Here is a 19,186-nt window from a genome sequence, read left to right as displayed (position 1 = left end):
TTTCTCGGAGGACTTCCACTATTCAGCACAGTGCGTCCCCGAAGGCTGACAACGGGCTATGTGAGTCAGTCCTGTACAATATGGCTGGCAGCACTTCAAACCTCCACACCATGACTTTCATCTCTAGGGGATCTGTCACAGGTTATCTCTTATCAGAAGGAGCCCAGGGTGGGCCTGGCTCCCGCTCTGCCATTTTGTGCATCTTGCCATGGACAATGTTCTAGACTCTTGACTGGGCCCTTCCCTGACCCCAGTCAGCCACCAGGTGGCCTTACCAGGTACTGGCTGTACATCCAGGTTTTTGTCTTTCTCAGTGTTGACGACCACAGCTCCTCTCATGAGTGGTGGGAAGAAGGGGGCAATAACAGAGGCATCAAACTTGGTGATAGGGATGCTGGCAGGGAAGGCCACCTGCTCAATCACCTCTGTCTCCATCGTGGCCCAAAAGTCCTCCACGTTTACCTCACTAGAGCCCAAGAACTCAGGCCAGGTGAACTAAAAGGTCAGGATAAAAAAGGTCAAACTGTAGGAGCCACAGAATATTAGCAACACAAAAGCCTACCCTCTTGATACGCTCAGGGCAACTAAGGCTGGGGAGGGGGTTTACGACAGCCATGCACTGCTGGGATGCCCCCAAACCTGACATCTCAGTGCCTAACTGTCTTTTGCCACATACGAGCCTGGGGTGTCTGAGTGAGACTGCTGGCGAAAGGTAGAACAGAATGCGAACAAAGGTCTAGTTCCAAAGCCCATGCCCTTAATGCCTATACTGGCTGGCAGGAATCACCGGAATAAAATGTGATATTCTACCCACTTCCAAGGCCCTGTTGATCCCTGACCTCCTGCAGAAAGGCCTCCAGGCCTTGCCAGAACACAGCTATCTCCTCTCCCTCATGCAGCACTTACTTATCTATTGTACGCACCTAGTAGTTGTGTTATTCAGTTTTACTCCTGGTATCCCCCTTACATGGTCCTCAAAGTGTGACCCAGATCCTATTACCTGGAGCAGTCATTTATGTTACTTATCAATGCTTATACCAGGGCACATGTCAATCTGTATGAACTATATTTGTAAGTGTGAACTTTAAACAGATTCCCCAGGTGCGCAGTTCTCAAAGTGTGGCCCCTGGACCAGCAGCATGAGCATCAATCACCTGGGAACTGGTTAGAAAGGCAAATTCTCAGGCCCACTGCAAACCTACTAAATCAGAACCCTTGTGAGTAGGGTCGAGCAAGCCCTCCACACTAATAAGACTGAGAGCCACTGTCCAGTGTAATTCCTATGTCCACTAATCTGAGGGCCACTGCTCTACACAAGACATCTATCTCGCCATCTCACTCCCCCTTCCTTCCCTACCTCACAGGGCACGAGCACATGCTGTGAGTACATGACAAAGTCTCCCACCATAATTTCATAAGGAACTGAACCCGCACTCATCACAAAGAACAGGGGCCAAGAAATGCCAACTAAGTATGCTGTGTGAGCAACTGACATGGCTGCTGTCATTAGTCCGGAAGGTCCTCCTCTATACAGTCCCTGAGGGAAGGGGCCAAACCAGCGGTCTCCTCATAGACAACTGCATATTTAAGCTTTGTCAGTAACTTCAGGATACCCCTACCCCCTTCTCCCCACATGCACACCACTGTTCATGCACAAAAGGGAGAAAATAAAGTAAGCCCTGGTCTCTAGAAAGAAATAACAATGCCATGGAAGAGAAGACTCATGCACTCTGAGAATGAAGGGAACGCTACTCCATGAAGCAAGAGCCCTGGGAGGACTAAGAGCCGTGAGCCTTGTGGGGAAGAGGGCTTCTGTCTATTCTGGAAACCAAAGTCTCTGCAGGCCGATGTGTTTAGAAAAATCAGAGCTCAGAGACCCAGGAGGTACAGGTGAGCATGGCAGTCCTTACGAGCTCAGACTCCGGAGTCAGACAACCAGAACGAGGCCAAGTCCCAGCTCCAACCCTTCCTGGCTGAATGAGCGTGGGCAAGACCCTCTGGGCTTCAGTCCCTTCATCTACACAAATCTCACAGAATTGGGTGAGAAGTCAGTATATATTAAAGCACTGAGCACAGAATAAGAACTTGGCATATGTAATAAAATGCTCAATAAATCATAGCTGCATTACTGTTAATATTACCATTAGGCAAGCAGATGTGAATGAATGTAGAATAGCCTCTCAGTGAGATCACACACAGAGCAAAATTTTTTTCCTTTCATTTTATCTACAAGAAACACTTAGAAAACTCCAGCATGCAGTATGTCTTCATATGTTGTTTTCCTATGTCTTATTATATACTACCATTCTTCAAGTATAAATACTTGATCAACATATGAATTTTTTTTTAACTGGGAAGAAAAGGAGAATATGAACTAAATCTCAAATATGCTCAGTTGGCCAGGCTAAAGCTTTTCTCGGAAGAGCCCACACCTCCCCTGGTGGTGAACAGGAGGAGCTACAGGCCTGGTGCCTTAAGAGTCACTTCCTGTTCCAGCCCTCGGGTCAGAGTTCAGAGATGGAAACTCAGAACATCTATGAACCCCAGAGCGACTATGTGCAGACTCAGACTAACGGCACATGATTGTGGGGAAGAGTTAATCAAACTATGGGATTTTTTTAACCCCTGTACTAGGTTAAGGAAAAGGATTATTTCCAGTTTGCTAAAGAGATTTATCATAAACAGGTGTTGAACAACATTGAAAGCCTCTTTTACATCTAATGAAATAACCATATGGCTTTTCTCCTATCTGTTAAGTAGTGAATTACATTAGTGTATTTTCTAATATTGAAGCAATCTTGCTTTCCTATAATAAACTTAGTCACAATGGATTACTTTATTTGTTGTTAAAGGTGATTTGCTATTATCTTATTCAAGACTTCAACATCTATCTTCATGAGTATAATCAGTCCCATTTTTTTTCTATTATAGTAAACATCTGGTTTTGCTTTAAGGTTATATGGCCTTATACAATGAGTTGTATATTTGCTGTTCTTCTATGATTGGAATCACAGGTTTCTTGGATATTTGTTAGAGTTAATATGCAAACCTGAGTTTGGTGTTACGTTCTTAACTAAAAAATGTTCACACAAAGACAACAGATCAGATCAGATCCTCAAAACCCTTAAGAGACTCTCATTTCCTCCACAGCATATCCTTAAAATGGCCCACACGACCCCAGAGTCTGGCCTCCTGAACCTCACTATCTTACCACTCTCTCCATTGCCCACACATGCCAGCCACACCCTGGCCTCCTTGCTGTTCCTCAGCCATGCCCGCAAACCCACCTGAGATCCTTCCTGCTCCCTCTGCCTGGAATGTTCCTCCCCCAGAGGAGAACATGGGCTCCAATCTCTGTTCAAACACCCTCCTATCAGAGAGGCTGTCCCTGACGACCCTGTATAAAAGAGGAATTCCCGTTCCCACCACACCCTGGCTTCATTGTTACCACGTTTCTTAATGTATTCTTTATAATATAGGCATATATTTTATTATTATAATAAATTGTTAATGTTTGTTTCCTGGTTACTCAAACCAGGAAACTTTGTGGGGTTTTTCTTAACTGCCATTTCCCAAGTGTCTAAAAAGTGTACCTAGTTCATGTTTTGATAAGTTTGTTGAATAACAAATGCCTCTATTTCCACCTGATCTTCCTTAGATGAAAACCTGGGTGGTGGCAGGAAAAAACCTCTCTTCTCACACAGGACAGGACTGGAGGCGTCTGTCCCTGGGGACATACATCATGCAGGAGGTGGCAGCCAAGTGTGAGGACAGTTCTAAATGTTACCCACAGTGACTGAGAGGCACTTACCTCCACACTCTTCAGTGCCAGCACGTTTTCTTCACTCCTCTGGGCCATTTCCACTTTGGGGGCCACACCACAGATGCCACAGATCATGTCATTGTAGTCTCGGACAGTGAGGCACTCAAAAGCCCAATAGCCATTGCACAGCAGCTCTTGTAGCTGGCTTACCTCCTCGGAGGCCAGCGTCTTCTCTGGAAGAAAAGCAAGAGCTCTGAGTAGGTCACAGAAAAAGACCCCAAAGCCACTGGGGATGAGCTAATGGCCAGCAAGAATAGTAACTCTGCGGTGGCTTCTCTTGCAGAACACCCAAGAGTACTAACCACTCCAAGGGTCAAGCACCCTGGCCTTCAAGTGCTCAGGTGGCAACCTGGAGGGCAATTCCAATCAGTTATGTCTGCCTGTACTAAGCACCTACTAGGCACTAGATAATGTGCAGAGCTTCAAATTTTCTCATTTAACTCATATCTTTCTGAATGAGGAGCTATTATTTTCCTCATTTTATAATTGGAGAAAGTGAGGCACAGAGAAGATAACTTGGTTAAAATCACAGTGACACTAAGTGGCAGAGCCGAGACTCAAGCACCAGCCTGCCTGTCTGGCTCTAGCACCTTTGCTCTAATACATCTGACCTCAGAGCAGGAAAAGTGCAGGACTGGAGTCTGTAAGAACGGGATGGGATGGGATGGGAAAAGCACAAACAGAAATAATTTCTAATAGTAAGGAGGGTGATCCCTCAGCATGAGCCCTGGGACCTCCAGAAACTGTGTATTCAAAATGAGTCTGATTAACGTGCAGTTAGGTCAAGTCTACCTATGACCAAAGGATGAACTTCTAAAAGTCAGTTTAGCCTCATGCTGAGGGTCCCTGGATGCACGGACTCACGCTTTCTAAACTTAGTTTGGCATTTGTGAAATTCAAGAGAAGTGTTAGGAGGCTAAAAATGTCTCCTTTTCAAAATATCAGCCTTGCCCCCAAGAGGACTCTTTCAACTACAGCCCATCACTGAAAATTCCCAGGGAGCTTAGACCTAACCTTGGGGTAGGGAGGGAGCCAACCTTTACCTGCCTGCTCCTGCACCGACTTCAGAACAGCGCTGATAGACACTCTGGGATCCTCTCCCAGCTTAATCTGGTTTCGGATTGCAAAAAGCAAGTCCAGGCTCACTAGCACCTTGTTCCCCACATTAAAGAGACCTGAAGGTTAAGAAAAGGCAACAGGGAAATTCACTATAACATCATCCACAATGGCAAAAAATTGGGAACTACATGCCCAATAGGGGAACAGTTAAATAAACTATGGTGCATTCATAAAATAGCAAACTCTGCATCATTACAAAGAATAAGGTAGACCTAAATACTATGACATGAAGTTGTCCATAATACATTATTAAATGAAAAAAGCAAATAATAAAATACATACAAGAAAAAAAAGAAACATCTTCCTACCACCCAGTTCAGTCCTCATGACCTCTCACAGCTGCACCGAGGGTAAAGACCAGGAGTATCTTTTAGCTCAGGGGCGTGTGGAGAATGTGAAACAGGCTATAAAACCACCCAAATTTTGAGATAAAAGACTCAGAGAAATTTAAATACAGTTTAAGACAAATAAAAGAGTGATTTTACATTTGCACAATACATAATGTACAAATTTACACAAAAGCATACTATGAATTATATGCTTGTATAAGGAATAGGGAAAGTATTACACATGCCCCCATTTCCCCCCTTTCTAAGCATGATAAATTTTGAAGCCATAAAGGAGAAGATCAAAACAATAATTACATAAAAATTAAAACAAAAAACAAACAGCAAAAAATAAAAAATCACAATTTTAAAGACAACAGATAATGAGGAATCTCAGAGGGAAAGCGAGGGTGAGTGGGAGGTAATCAACCAAAGACCTTGTATGCATATATGCATAATCCATGGACACAAACAATAGGGTGCTGAAGGCCTGGGGGGGGGGGGGGCCTGGGGGCTGGGCTGGAGGGTGTCAATGGGGGAAAAAGGGGACATGTGTAATACTTTCAACAATAAAGATTAAAAAAAATAAAGTTATACTTGAACCAATTAAAATAAAAAAAGGATAACTGATAAACTGAGGAAGAATTCTGTCAACAAAATAACCCAAAACAGAATGAAAATATTCACAAGAGAAATTCACGGAGGAGAAAATAGAAAACACACACACACACACACACACACACACACACACACAAGATAGACAATCTTCTTAGTAATCAAAGAAATACAAGAAATTAAGAAATTATATACCAGCTTTTACCTATTAAATTGATAAACTTTAAAAACTATAATAATCTATAAAAAGTTACTACAAAAAATACTTAGGTTTAAATCTAGCCCTGGCTGGTTTGGTTCAGTGGATAGAGCATCGGCCTGCAGACTGAAGAGTCCCAGGTTTAAGTCTGGTTGAGGGCACATGCCTGGTTGCGGGCTCGGTCCCCAGTGGGGGATGTGCAGGAGGCAGCTGATCAGTGATTCTCATCATTGATGTTTCTCTCTCTCTCTGTCCCTCTCCCTTCCTCTATGAAATCAATAAAAATATATTAAAAAAATAAATCTAACAAAACATGTGTGGACCTATATGCTAAAAAGTATAAAACACTGATAAAATAAGTAAAAGAAAGCCCAATAAAACAGAGAGACAGACCATGTTCATGAATGGGACAATTTAATATTTTTTAAGAATGTCAAACTTCCCCAAATTGATATATAGAGTCCATACAATCCCAATTAAAATTCCAGCAAGATTCTGTAGACACTAACAAGCTGATTCTTAACTTTATATTGAAATGCTAAGGAACCAATCTAGCCCAAACAATTCAGGAAACAATTCAGGTAAGGGCAAGGTTGAAAGACTCACACTACCTAATTATGAGACTTGCTATAAAGTGATAGTAATCAAGAGAGTGTGATAGGGACAAAAGAATCTCACCTAATAATAGACAAACATGTAAACTGACCATCCCTCCGTTACACTCACCCGCCAATCAGGAGAGCATGCAAATTAACCCAACAAAGATGGCGGTTAATTTGCATACTCAGGGGCGAGGTGGAGGAGTGAAGACTGAAGGCTCCGGCTGGAGCGAAGGCCTGGGTCCTAGGTGCCAGAGGAAAACTGGTGCTGACAGCCAGGGGAAGGGAAGGCCTACTGCACGAATCTCTTCATGCAATGGGCCTCTAGTCTATACTAATAAAAGGGTAATATGCTAATTAGACCAGGTCAACTGGCCATCTTCCAGATGTCCGACTTCCTTCTGGGAAAAGCCATGGTGGTGGGGGCCGGGGCAGAGGCAGTTAGGGGAGAGATCAGGCTGGCAGGGGAGAATAGTTAAGGGTGAGATCAGGCTGGCAGGGGGTTAGGTGCAAGATCAGGCTGGCAGCGGGTTAGGGGTGATCAGGCCGGCAGGGGAGGGCAGTTGGGGGCAACCAGGCCAGTGGGGGAGGGCAGTTGGGGGCGAGATCAGGCCTGTAGGGGAGGACAGTTGGGGGCGAGATCAGGCCTGCAGGAGAGGGCTGTTGGGGGAGACCAGGTTTGCAGGGGAGGGCTGTTGGGGGAGACCAGGCCGGCAGGGGAGGGATGTTAGGGGCAACCAGGCTGGCAGGAGAGGGCCATTGGGGGCAACCAGGCTAGCAGGGGAGGGCCATTGGGGGCAACCAGGCCGGCAGGGGAGGGCCAATGGAGGCAACCAAGCTGGCAGGAGTGGGCAGTTGGGGGTGAGATCAGGCTGGCAGGGGAGAGCAGTTGGGGGCGACCAGGCTGGCAGGGGAGGGCAGTTGGGGGCATTAGGCAGGCAGGTGAGTGGTTAGGAGCCAGTGGTCCTAGATTGCCAGAGAGATGACTGACTGCCGGTTTAGGCCCGATCCCTGCGGGTCCCAGATTGGAGTGGGTGCAGGCCAGGTTGAGGGACAACCCCCCACCCCCCACCCCCTGTGCACGAATTTCATGCACTGGGCCTCTAGTAAACAACATAAAGAAAAGGAACAGAATAGAATGCATAAATAAACCCATATGTGTATGATGAATTGATTTCAACAAAGAAATGAAGGTAATTCATTGAAGAAAGGACTACTTTTCAACAAATGGTGGTATTGGAGGTCCACAGGCCAAAACAAAAAAATGAACTCAATCTGAGCCTCACACTTTTTACAAAAATTAATTCACAGACCTAAATATAAACCACAAAAATTATAAAACTATTAGAGGAAAATATTTATGACTCTCACCCAGGTAAAGAAATCTTAGATAGAACATCAAAAACATATTTCTAGCCCTGGCCGGTTTGGCTCAGTGGATAGAGAGTCGGCCTGTGGACTGAAGGGTCCTGGGTTCAATCCCGGTCAGGGGCATGTACCTTGGTTGCGGGCACATCCCCAGTGGGGGGTGTACAGGAGGCAGCTGATCGGTGTTTCTCTCTCAACAATGTTTCTAGCTCTCTGTCCCTCTCCCTTCCTCTCTGTGGAAAAGCAATAAAATATATATTTAAAAACAAACAAACAAACAAACAAAACAAACAAACAAACAAAAAACATATTTCTATCCCTGGCCAGGTGGCTCAATTGGTTGGAGCATCGTCCGGTGCACCAAAAGACTGCAGGTTCAATTCACAGTCAGGGCACATACTTATGACATGGGTTCCATCTCCAGTCAGGATGTATACAGGAGGCAACTGATCAATGTTTCTCTCTCTCCCTTCCTTTCTCAAATCCCTAAAAGAAAAAATTGATAAAACAACAACAAAAATTTTAAGGACGGTCTTTATCATAACTAAAAATGTTTGCTCTGTGAAAGATTCTGTTAAGAGAATGAAAAGACAAGTTAAAGATTCTAAGAAAATACCTGCAAATCACTTATCTGGCAAGGACTTGTATCCAGAATATACAAAGAACTCTCAAAACTAAACAGTAAGAAAATGAACAACCCAATTCAATGAGTTAAAGATCAAACAGATACTTCACCAAAGAACAAATACAAATGGCAAATAAAACCCATGAAAATATGATCAACATTAGTCATCAAGTCAATTCAAATTAAAACCACAATGAAAAACCACTCACATACCTATTAGAATGGTTAAAAAACAAACAATAGACAATACCAAGTGCTGGCAAGTGGAGCAAACCAGAACTCTCAGCCATAGTTGGAGAGAATGCAAAATGGTACATACATATAATCAGGTAAATGGTTTGGAAAGTTCTTATAAAATTAAACATACATTTACCATATAGCCCAGCAATAATCTGACTCCTAGGTATTTACCAAAAAGAAATGAAAATTTATGTTCACACAAAAGCCTGCCCATGAATGTTTATTGCAGCTCTATTCATAACTCCCAAAACCTGGTAACAATCCAAATGTCCTTCAACTGCAATGAGTGAACAGATAAACAAATTGTGGTGCTGCTTACAATTCAAAACTACTCAACAATAAAAAGGAACAAACTATTGACACATTAAAAAACATGAGTGACTAAAAGGCCTTATGCTTAGAAACCAGACTAGAAATTCTACATTCTATTATTGGATTTATGACATTCTGAAAAGATGAAGAGCATATCAGATGGTTGCTAGATGTTAGGGGTAGAGGATGGGCTTGATCACAAAAAGTAAGTAGAAGACAGTATTTTGGGATGATGAAACTGTTATATATATTCCTAAGGTACTATTGGCCTAGACAGAATGCAGGGAAATGGCATTCCATTAACTGTGGGCAAGAGCATAAAATAGTACAAACTCAATCTGGCAATGCAAGACACTGAAAGCATGAATTCAAAATCAGGCACCAAAAGGTTCTGAAGACAAAATAACAAACACTTTTTAATCTTCAGCACCCAATTATACATAAAAAACTCAAGATTCAAATTCTCACAATGACTGGGACATAATGAATATTCAATAAATGTTTGATGTTGATGAACAGAGGGGAAACGGGTGAATACGCAGCAATTTCACTTTTGAGTATTTGCCCTAGGGAAATAAGTGAGGCTGTACACAAAGATTTAATTATAAAGAGGACTCGAAGTTGGAGTGCCACTTCTTTAAAATGGCCATGTATTTCTCCACTTCCTGGCACAAGAAGATGCCAATGATGTACTGCTAAATTTTAAAAAGCACATTCCAAAGCAAATCCAGCACAACCACATTTTTGTTGGAAGAAAAGCTATAAACCTATAAATCTTTCCACACTTTCTTATATTCTGCAGTGATGAATAATATACCTGGGGTTAGAGGGCATAATGTTAAGTCTTTATCTCATGGTAGTATTAATACTGATTTTCAGTTTCCTCTTTGTACTTGTCAGCATTTTCCAGTTTTTCTACAGTCATGATCTATTATTTAAAAAGTAACTTTGCTTAAAGATCCTGAGCTCGGCCAGCATAGCTCAGTCGTTGAGCGCTGACCTATGAACTGGGAAGTCACGGTTCAATTCCCAGTCAGGGCACATGCCTGGGTTATGGGCTTGATCCCAGTAGGGGCTGTACAGGAGGAAGCCAATCAATGATTCTCTCTCATCACTGATGTTTTTATCTCTCTCTCTCCCTCTCCAATCCTCTCTGAAATCAATAAAAATATATTAATAATAATAAAAAAAAAGATCCTGGATAATCCTAACACTTGAGAGGTACATGTATACTGGGGCTGAGACATCCAAGAGGAAAAATCCCCATCTGAGAGAAGGTCTAGGACTCAACAGGACCACAGTCTGACCCCAGGGGCTGTTCTCAAACCTGCTTTGGGGGCCTACTGAGGGAAGAAAGGCTGGCACCCACCTGTATAGATATCCATGAAGCTATGCAGGGCCAGACAATGGGGATTCAGACACATCTTCACCTGGGCAGTCACCACCTGCAGTCGGTTGGCTGTCATCAGCCAGCACTCTTGAGGCCCAGCCAGGGAGCTAGTACCCAAAACATCACCAACAAAAACAGAAGGAATATCAACCTCTTAATAATTAGTCTCCAAGATTCAGTGATGAATAGCAAAATTCTTAAGACTTTACTACAGCAGGAAAAGGAAGGTGCTAGAGCTTGTGCCTCAAGTTTTTCTAGGTAAGTGTTCCACTTTGTTGGAACCTGGTCTGGGGAATCACCCTCAAATTTAATATAATTCTCAATTTGTTACCAATTTAACCAATCCCACTGAACTCCCAAATCCAAGCATTATGCTGGGCAGTCCAGATGTAAACTAAATCTTAAATTGGTGACAATAACTTTCAGGCATTTTTCAATGGAAATAGATGATTACTAATTATTATTATTAATTAACAATCAGAAAAGTAAGGGAAACCTAAGAAACACAGAGAATAACATATTCAAAGGTTACAGCCTGAACGTTGTTTGAAGAAAGAAAGTTGTTTGTACAGGCCAAGTGAGACGGGGCAATTAGGGGCAGGAAATGTGAAAGGGCTGCTTACTTTTGTCCCCCTTTGAATAATGGGCTGCTACAGAGAAGGCACTGCGTGGATGGAGACTCATAATAATTTGACCAAGAGGTTTGCTCGATGGTGACTGTCTCCTCACTGACGCTGGACAGAATGAGTCGAGAACTGTTGAGCTCGTGAATCAAGGCAAAGACCTCGGCCAGCTCGGACTCATTCTCAGGAATCTGCAGGACTTTGCGCAGCAGCTGCAACGTGGACTGGCGTTGGATCTCCCTCTGGGCCGCACTCAGGGGCTCTGTGACACTCAGCCCATCTGGGAGTGCTGAGCTTGCCTCCTGGGAAGAGAGTGGACTGATCACCAAGAACCCAGGGCAAGAAGAGCCAGAGTGGGCTACATCAGGAGAGGCTGTGAGTGACAGAGGGATGGGCGATGACAGAGAGGTGGGAAACTAGGTTCCGAACCAGCTCAGCTAATAACTCACTTGTGACTTATGGCAGGTGCTTTCTCCCTCTGGCACTCAGTTCCTCTGTCAATAAAATGAGAAGACTATACACAACACATCTCTTAGTAAAGGTTTCAAGTGTCAGCTCACATTCACCAGGTAGGGGATTTGGAGGGTAACAGACCTGGTCTTCAGTTCTGTTTATGCCATTTAACAACTGTACATGTGTGACCCAAAGCAATTTACTTAATCTTTCTGAGCTTTAATTTCCTTGCCTGTGAAATGGAGGATCAAAATACTAGTAATCTCCTATAGTAGTTGTACAGAGTAAAGAAGATATTGTAAGTAAAGCACTTAGTACAGTGCCTGGGTTGCAATAAAAACTCTATGAATGGTAGTTTTCATATATAAACAAATATTCATATTAAAGAACCTATATATATGAAAGCCTAAGCCAGTGATGGTGAACCTTTTGAGCTTGGCGTGTCAGCATTTTGAAAAACCCTATCTTAACTCTGGTGCCATGTCACATATAGAAATTTTTTGATATTTGCAACCATAGTATAAAAAAGATTTATATTTTTGATATTTATTTTATATATTTAAAGCCATTTAACAAAGAAAAATCAACCGAAAAAATGAGTTCACATGTCACCTCTGACACGCGTGTCATAGGTTCGCCATCACTGGCCTAAGCAACCATTCAACGGGTAGCTATGATGTGCACTGACCAGCAGGGGGCAGATACTCAATGCACAGACATGGAAACACCAAACAGACTGATGAATCTCAGAGGAAGGGGGTAGGGGAGGCCAGGAAGAGATTAACCAAAGATCTTATATGCATACTAGAGGCCCGGTGCATGGGATCCCTCAGCCTGGCCTGTGGGGATCAGGCGGAATCCGTGCCCCAGCCTCCGACATCTCCAAAGGGGTCCCGGATTGCGAGAGGGCGCAGGCCAGGCTGAGGGACCCCACCAGTGCACGAATCCGTGCACTTGGCCTCTAGTTTATCTTTAATGCTTTGTGGCTTCTAGGTATAAGAAGACTTTATATACTAATCAGAGGCTTCCAGGAACAAGGTTCTGAAATGCTCATTAGGTTCCTTGTGCAAATGCAGCCTGAATATTCCCTTCTCCATGCTCCCAGAGTCCATTCCTTTATTGCAGAATGCGTTGTCTCACAGTTGGTAAACCACTGTTTCCCCTCTTCAGTGAGTATAGGGTCCCTGCTTAATTACTAAGTCCCAATACCTGCATGAGGTCAGAGTACACAAAAGATACTAATTCATAGTTGCTGGACATAGTATACATTGCTTTGTAGAAGTTATGTGCTTCATAAAAGAAGCTTTCTATTAACTCTACATCCTCTACACTGTCTAGAATAGTTTGGTTACTTATCTTTTGCCTGCACTAGACCATTAGCTCCTTATGCAAAGGGACTATGTCCTACTCAGCTTTGTATCTTCAAAAACCTGACCCATGGTAGGTATTCAGTATATGAAATGCCTGAAAGGATGAATGAAGAGCTGAGTAACACTAGAAATGCATTGCCCTGGGAGGTGTGTGTTCCCCGTCATCACTATGTTGAACCATAGGCTGGGATATAAGTTGGCAGGAATACTATCCTTTGGCTCTGAACCACAGTTGGAAGGTGGAAAGGAATGAGGACTGTTCCAGCCAAAGATGGTGCAATCTTAATTACAGCCCAAGAAAAATTGCATAGGAAATGTATGGCTGCCAGGAGGCTCCAAAGAGCAATACACACAAAGTCCCTAAGTTTCTGACCTATGTTTTATGTTATAGAAAACCATAATGACATTTATTTCTCCTAAAATTAAGGATATTGGAGGGTAAGGGAATGGCTGAAGATGAGGGTTCTTGGTATAGTTAGCTAGTCAAAGACAGAAGAACATAAATGAGAGTGGAATTTGAAATAAATTGGCAAGAGGTCCCTAGACAATTCCTGCCTGACCTGGAAAGTTAAGTGACCTCATCATCCAAGACCTAGAGACCAACACCCACTTCCATGCTGCAAACCAACACCTATAGGAGAAAGGAATGTTCAGAGTGTCTACCTACCCAGAATGCAATTCCATCCCATAGTTACTGATCAATACATTATTGTATTGTGTATGCAAGCTCCAGGGTTAGAAGGTACAGGGGAAACAGATATACTTGGCCTAAAGGAGATTCTAATCTCACAAGGAATTAAACGCTAATGAAGAGGAATGAATAAACACATGGAGAATTCAGGAAGAAAGCTCACTGCCAGCAGAGGGCACCAGTGGAACAGCAGAATGTGATGGAAACTGTGGAGCCATTTACATGCTATTTCAGGGGGTTATACATTGCTTGATGCTCAATTCTGAGTCTTCTCTAGGGCTCACGGCCCTGAGAATAAAATGCCCAAATCTAATACACCTGATGGGGAAAACAAAAGCTTCCAGCTCAGGGTCTCTCGGTTCCTACTCCCAGTGTTTTTTTCCACTAACCATGAATGTCCACAGACTTTAGGTCCACTTCCCTTTCTCATAAAGACAGTAACCTCAGAATACCACCCCAAGCACAGAAACAGACCTAGAGGCAAGGGGATGAGACTCGCCTGCTAGAAAGGCCTCTCCCCATATGCAAAGAAACCTTGAAGCCTGAAGCAATCCTTTCCGCTTCTCAGTTCTAGCCATACAGGTATCCCTCCTCACCTAAACTTCTTCTGGGCCTCTCTCTGGCTCAAGGACATTCAGTGGGACCCCAGGACTAAAAGACACACTGCCCAGTCCAGCATTGAAGATCTTCCATGACAGGGCCCTGACGTGCCTTTCAAGGCTATTTTCCATACTTCTCCCCATACACCCTCTCTTCTGGCCATGTGAACACCCACCAACTCTCTGGCTCTTCACTTTTGCTCACGCTTGTTCGTGAGTACAGCATGCCTTCCCCTTCCATTCAAATCCTGACCATTTTGCAAGACCCAGCTTAGATGTGGAGTGGCCAGGCTCCAACTTGGACCTTGACCATGTGCCATCCTTCCCCTGCAAGGCAGATCAGTTGACATTCCTCTAATTACTCTCATCCTAGTCATTCTATTTGCTGCCAAAGATGTTGTCACTTTCTGTTCACTTAAGAAAACTCACATATGGAAATTCACAAAACCTCTGAAAAAGCCCATTTTTCCTGGTTCTAATAATAAAAAGCAAGCCCTAAGGATACCAAGTGTTTTATCACTCAAATAGTTTGATTCAACTTCAGAAAGTAGGCTTGCTAACAAGGCTGCTAGGAGTACAGCTCTGTGATTAGCCAAAAGCTCTGCAAGGAATGTGAGAGGCAGCGATTTAATCTAGTCTTAGGGTTGGCATTCTCTAATTACTAAAATACTATTAACAGGCCCTCTATCAGACCTCAGAGCTAAAAGAATGCAATCTTTCCACCTCTTCTTCTGAATCCTATTTAAGGCCTGTGTTACCATTCTCTTTGGTTCATGGAGCCAGAAGGGTCTCAGAGATCAAGGTATCTGATCAATTCCCTCACCCTGGCAATGATAAGGAGGCACTCGCCCAGGTTCAGAACCTATAATCTGTTTCCAGTTCTGGTGCTCTAGGTACTATCATGTACTAAGGCATCCTTTTATTTCTACTAAAATAGGTTTGTTAACAGAGCCCAACCCAAGGCCAAGGGATGTGTTTAGGGAAGGAACTCACGAGAGCCTTGGTGGTTTTCTCAGTCCGGTCTTTGGCAAGGTTAAAACCACAACTGGGGCAAATCCGTGGTTTATGCCGGTTGGTGTAGACATAACTACAAGAGGGATTCTTGCACTTTCCCCGGCCTCTTGATGTAGCCAGGCCCAAATCCTAAAAAAGTAAGACCAATGTTCAATTCTTTAAAAATTGAGTTAAACCTGGACAGAGCCAAGAACCAGGATGACCAGCTATCAATAAATCAGAGAAGAAAGTGGCAAATGCAAAACCAGATTTAGACTAATTTCCAAAGAGCCTTGAAGCAAGATCCTTTTCTGCAGTTTCCCCTTTACTCTAATACAGCCTGTATCATTTTGTCAAGTCCTTCTCCCGGTGTCAAACAAGTGAGTTGGCTGTCCAAGGTCAGAGATTCGAATGCCTCCAAGGCTCAGGCAGCTGGCAGAATGAAGCAGGCCTGTTCTAACGAAGAGTGCAAGAGATTGTGGTGTACTAAAGACTTCCAGCCCTGTCTACATAGAAATTGTAACGTCTAAAATACTGAAGCTAAAAGCTCTGGCATTTAGTCTCCTATGATGAGATGCTATCTAATCAGTCAAAGAGAGGGTTGGTCCTGGGCAGCTTTTCACCAGATGGTAACCAGAGTGCCAACTGTAGCCAAAGGGAGGGCATGACGAGAATATGCACGGCATGCAGAAGGCAGTAATTAAGCCTTTGGAAAAAGAAACCTGAGATCTCGGGATAAGAGACACATGCTCCTTAAAGATCAGGCCAGACTACGTACTAAACTACCATCCTGTGCTGTCTCGTTCACTACTGAATCCCCAGTACAAAGCCTGGCACACAGCAGGTGCTCAATACATCTTTTTTTGAGTGAAGGACTCTTTATCCAGTAAGAACTTATAAAAATGTAGCTGCTCTATCAAAAGCTATGTATCTTACTCAACTTAGCCAGAGAATCTGTCAAAGGTATTTGGCTGGTTGACATCGTAAGGATCAACAAAATCGGAGAATGTTAAGAACAAGAGAAACCAACGCAGCATGTTAGAGACAATAAAAACTGAGGGCCAGAGAAGGAAAGAGCCTTGCCCAAGGTCAGAGGGCATGCTAGCAGCAGAGCCAGGTCCACTTCTGGACTAGGATTTTTAGACATCAAGTGTTTATGCCACTGTCCACAATGCTTACCTCCAGAATGACCCCAGAGTCACACATCTGTGTTATGTTAAAAATAAAAAAGAGGGAAAGGGAAAACCTTGGTGGAAAATGCCAGGCTAAACAAAATAACTTGCTTTACTAAAAGTACTTTTCAAACCCTGTAAGATACTAGGATGGAATGCGATTCTATTTTGGGGAGGAAGAATACATTTCCCAAACTTGTATATGGAACACACTTTTGAGGCTAAAAGGTCCAAAGATTGCTGAACGCTAAACTGGACTAGATTCTCATCTCCAACTACTTTCAATGAAATACCCTGATCTCAGCTTTACTGATCTCTCCTGGGAAAAACAAATCTAGCTACTTTGCCCAGGAGCTCTCACTGGTATTAGTGACAGGGCGTTCAGAATCAGTGATCTACCCCTGACCCTCCTTTCACTCCTGACTGCCACTACTCCCCACCCACCAGACCTCTACTCACCCTGAACCACAAAATCAATCCACCTCTGGGCCCGTCTCCAGGCTGCACTTACCAGCGTGACAGTGCAGCTGTACTTATATGGAGGAAACATATCAGGCTTGACTTCTACAACTTTGAACTGAGACGTCCTGTTGGCTGAGCCATTTGGTAGCTGTGGATCAGAACAAATTATTTAGTGTGTCTGAACCTCAAACTCCTGAGACCCTGTGTTCAGAAATAGCTTGAGGGAACAATTTCCAAGGAAATTTGCAGAGCCATGCTCCAAAGGAGCAGGTTCACAGACCGCCACACTCTTCTGTGCAGCTTCTAACACTGCACATTAGAAACACTATGAATCAGATCTACAAATACTATCAAGGGAGAAAAGCATCTAATAGCAGTGTGGTTGAATAATGTTGGCATAGAAAGAAGTCTGAAGGATTATTCACTAAAGTACTCCAAGGTGAGAGGATATCATGATTGTTTCCCCTTTATCACTATCTATAAAATGTCAAATGTTCTATATTCAATGTAGACGCTACTTATGTACTTAAAAAAAGAAAAGATGAAGAAAGCATTCTAAATTAAAAGTATTTTGTAATATTGAATTTAAGTTGATTTACAGAACATAAAACTTCATGTATTTAAAGTTTAAGACTAGAAAAAAGGGCTTATTTTTAACAAATAACAATTTTTTAAACCAAAGAAAGCTATTTACAGAGAAGACGAGAAGTTTACAAAATAAAGGGACTGATCTAAGGGCTGGAAATCTACAAAGTGGTGCACTCACTGCTGACAACACCTGGATGACAAGCAGGTTAGCCTTCAAAGTAAAAGCCAGCTGATATATTTGTTGTGGCAAATTTAGAACTATCAGATAAAGGAAGTTACCCAACAGTGCACATGGCAAGGGAGATGGTAGACCAATTTTCCTGCTTCAGTTTGGTCCATGACAGGGTTTTCAAGCTATAAGCCATAATCCACTGAGGGGTTGTGAAATTTAATGAGCTAAAACTAGCACTTTGAAAAAAGAAGTGGAAAACACCTCAGTGACTGGGAACAATTAAGGGCATTGCTTCATTAAACTTTTAATGTGTGGCTGTATGTATGTTTAGTGGGCTGTGATGTAAAAATGTGTTTCCTATTGAGGATCTTGGTCAAAAAGCAGTCTGGTGAACAATGCTGATTAAGGGAATTTTGATTATAACTATTCTAGCCACATATGGCAAAAGAACTAAAAAATAAATCTAAGAATAAATGTGCTTGAATACATGGAATTTTGAACCTCAGAAATCTTAAGTAACTATATATTGTTAAATTGGACTGAACTAGCTACAAACCAGTACACAGAGTAAGAGCTATATTTTTTTAGTTTAAAAAATTGTATTAAAGAAGTACACACACACAAGTGCCGAAATGACTTGAAGGCTAAAGGAGCACACACTGGACTGTTAATAGGAGTTAGTTCCGGGTGGCAGAATCTCAAGGGACTTATTTTCTTTCTGCCTTACCTGAATTTTCTATATTTTCTAGAACCATGCATTCATTTTTTAAAGGAGGCTAAGGAGACATGACAACTAAACACTGTATCTAATCTTAGTCCAGACCCTGTACTCCAGTAGAAAAATGCTACAAAGGACATAATTGAGTAAAACTAACAGGATTGGAACACTGTAACAGTGTTTCAGTAACAGAATATCCCTATTCTTAGGAAACACATACTGGAGCATTACGAAGTAAAAGGCCATAACTTATGTATATTTTATACACACACATATATGGGAGGACACACGAGTAATATTATAAAGCAAAATGGACTAATACGTTATCAATAGGTGACTGGGTAACAAGTACATGGGTGCTCTGTGTTTTTGCTAATTTTTACTCATGCAAGTGTTTTTCTAAGTTTTCAATTATTTCTAGATAGTTTTAAAACATACATTTATTTTAAAACAAGGAAAGAAATGAACTAAAAAGCAGTAACTCATTTATGCTAATCTCCTCCCAGAGGTCCACAGTGTAAGAATAAGGGCCTGCTTTTTGCATGTCTTTAGGACACTAAATGGAACCCCTGTTCTCGGAGCAACAGCTCCTTCAGGGAAGGGAATGCGTCTTACCTTCACCTCACCAGTGTTAGATGGCTGCTGGATGGGCTGGCCCAGCTGCTTCAGCGTGCTTGGCTTCAGGCCACAAGTCCTCACAGAGGGAGTCTTATCTGGGACAACCAGGAG

General features: G+C 42.8%; 1 protein-coding gene across 1 annotated transcript in view; it reads right to left on the bottom strand.

The window, feature by feature from the left end:
• HMGXB3 (HMG-box containing 3) overlaps positions 1 to 19,186 on the bottom strand; it is a 46,525-nt gene that overhangs the window by 6,562 nt on the left and 20,777 nt on the right. Inside the window, exons 9-16 of the mRNA XM_081091040.1 lie at positions 19,073 to 19,170; positions 17,029 to 17,127; positions 15,346 to 15,495; positions 11,240 to 11,541; positions 10,596 to 10,723; positions 4,867 to 4,998; positions 3,812 to 3,996; positions 276 to 495 (exon numbers count right to left, since the gene is read on the bottom strand). Of these exons, the coding sequence (XP_080947166.1) occupies positions 276 to 495; positions 3,812 to 3,996; positions 4,867 to 4,998; positions 10,596 to 10,723; positions 11,240 to 11,541; positions 15,346 to 15,495; positions 17,029 to 17,127; positions 19,073 to 19,170 (1,314 nt within the window). The remainder of the gene's footprint in view (positions 1 to 275; positions 496 to 3,811; positions 3,997 to 4,866; positions 4,999 to 10,595; positions 10,724 to 11,239; positions 11,542 to 15,345; positions 15,496 to 17,028; positions 17,128 to 19,072; positions 19,171 to 19,186) is intronic.

This window comes from Myotis nattereri (genome assembly GCF_964212035.1).
Source record: "Myotis nattereri genome assembly, chromosome: 5".
Taxonomy (NCBI): domain Eukaryota; kingdom Metazoa; phylum Chordata; class Mammalia; order Chiroptera; family Vespertilionidae; genus Myotis; species Myotis nattereri.
This window is presented reverse-complemented; position numbering and strand designations above follow the sequence as displayed.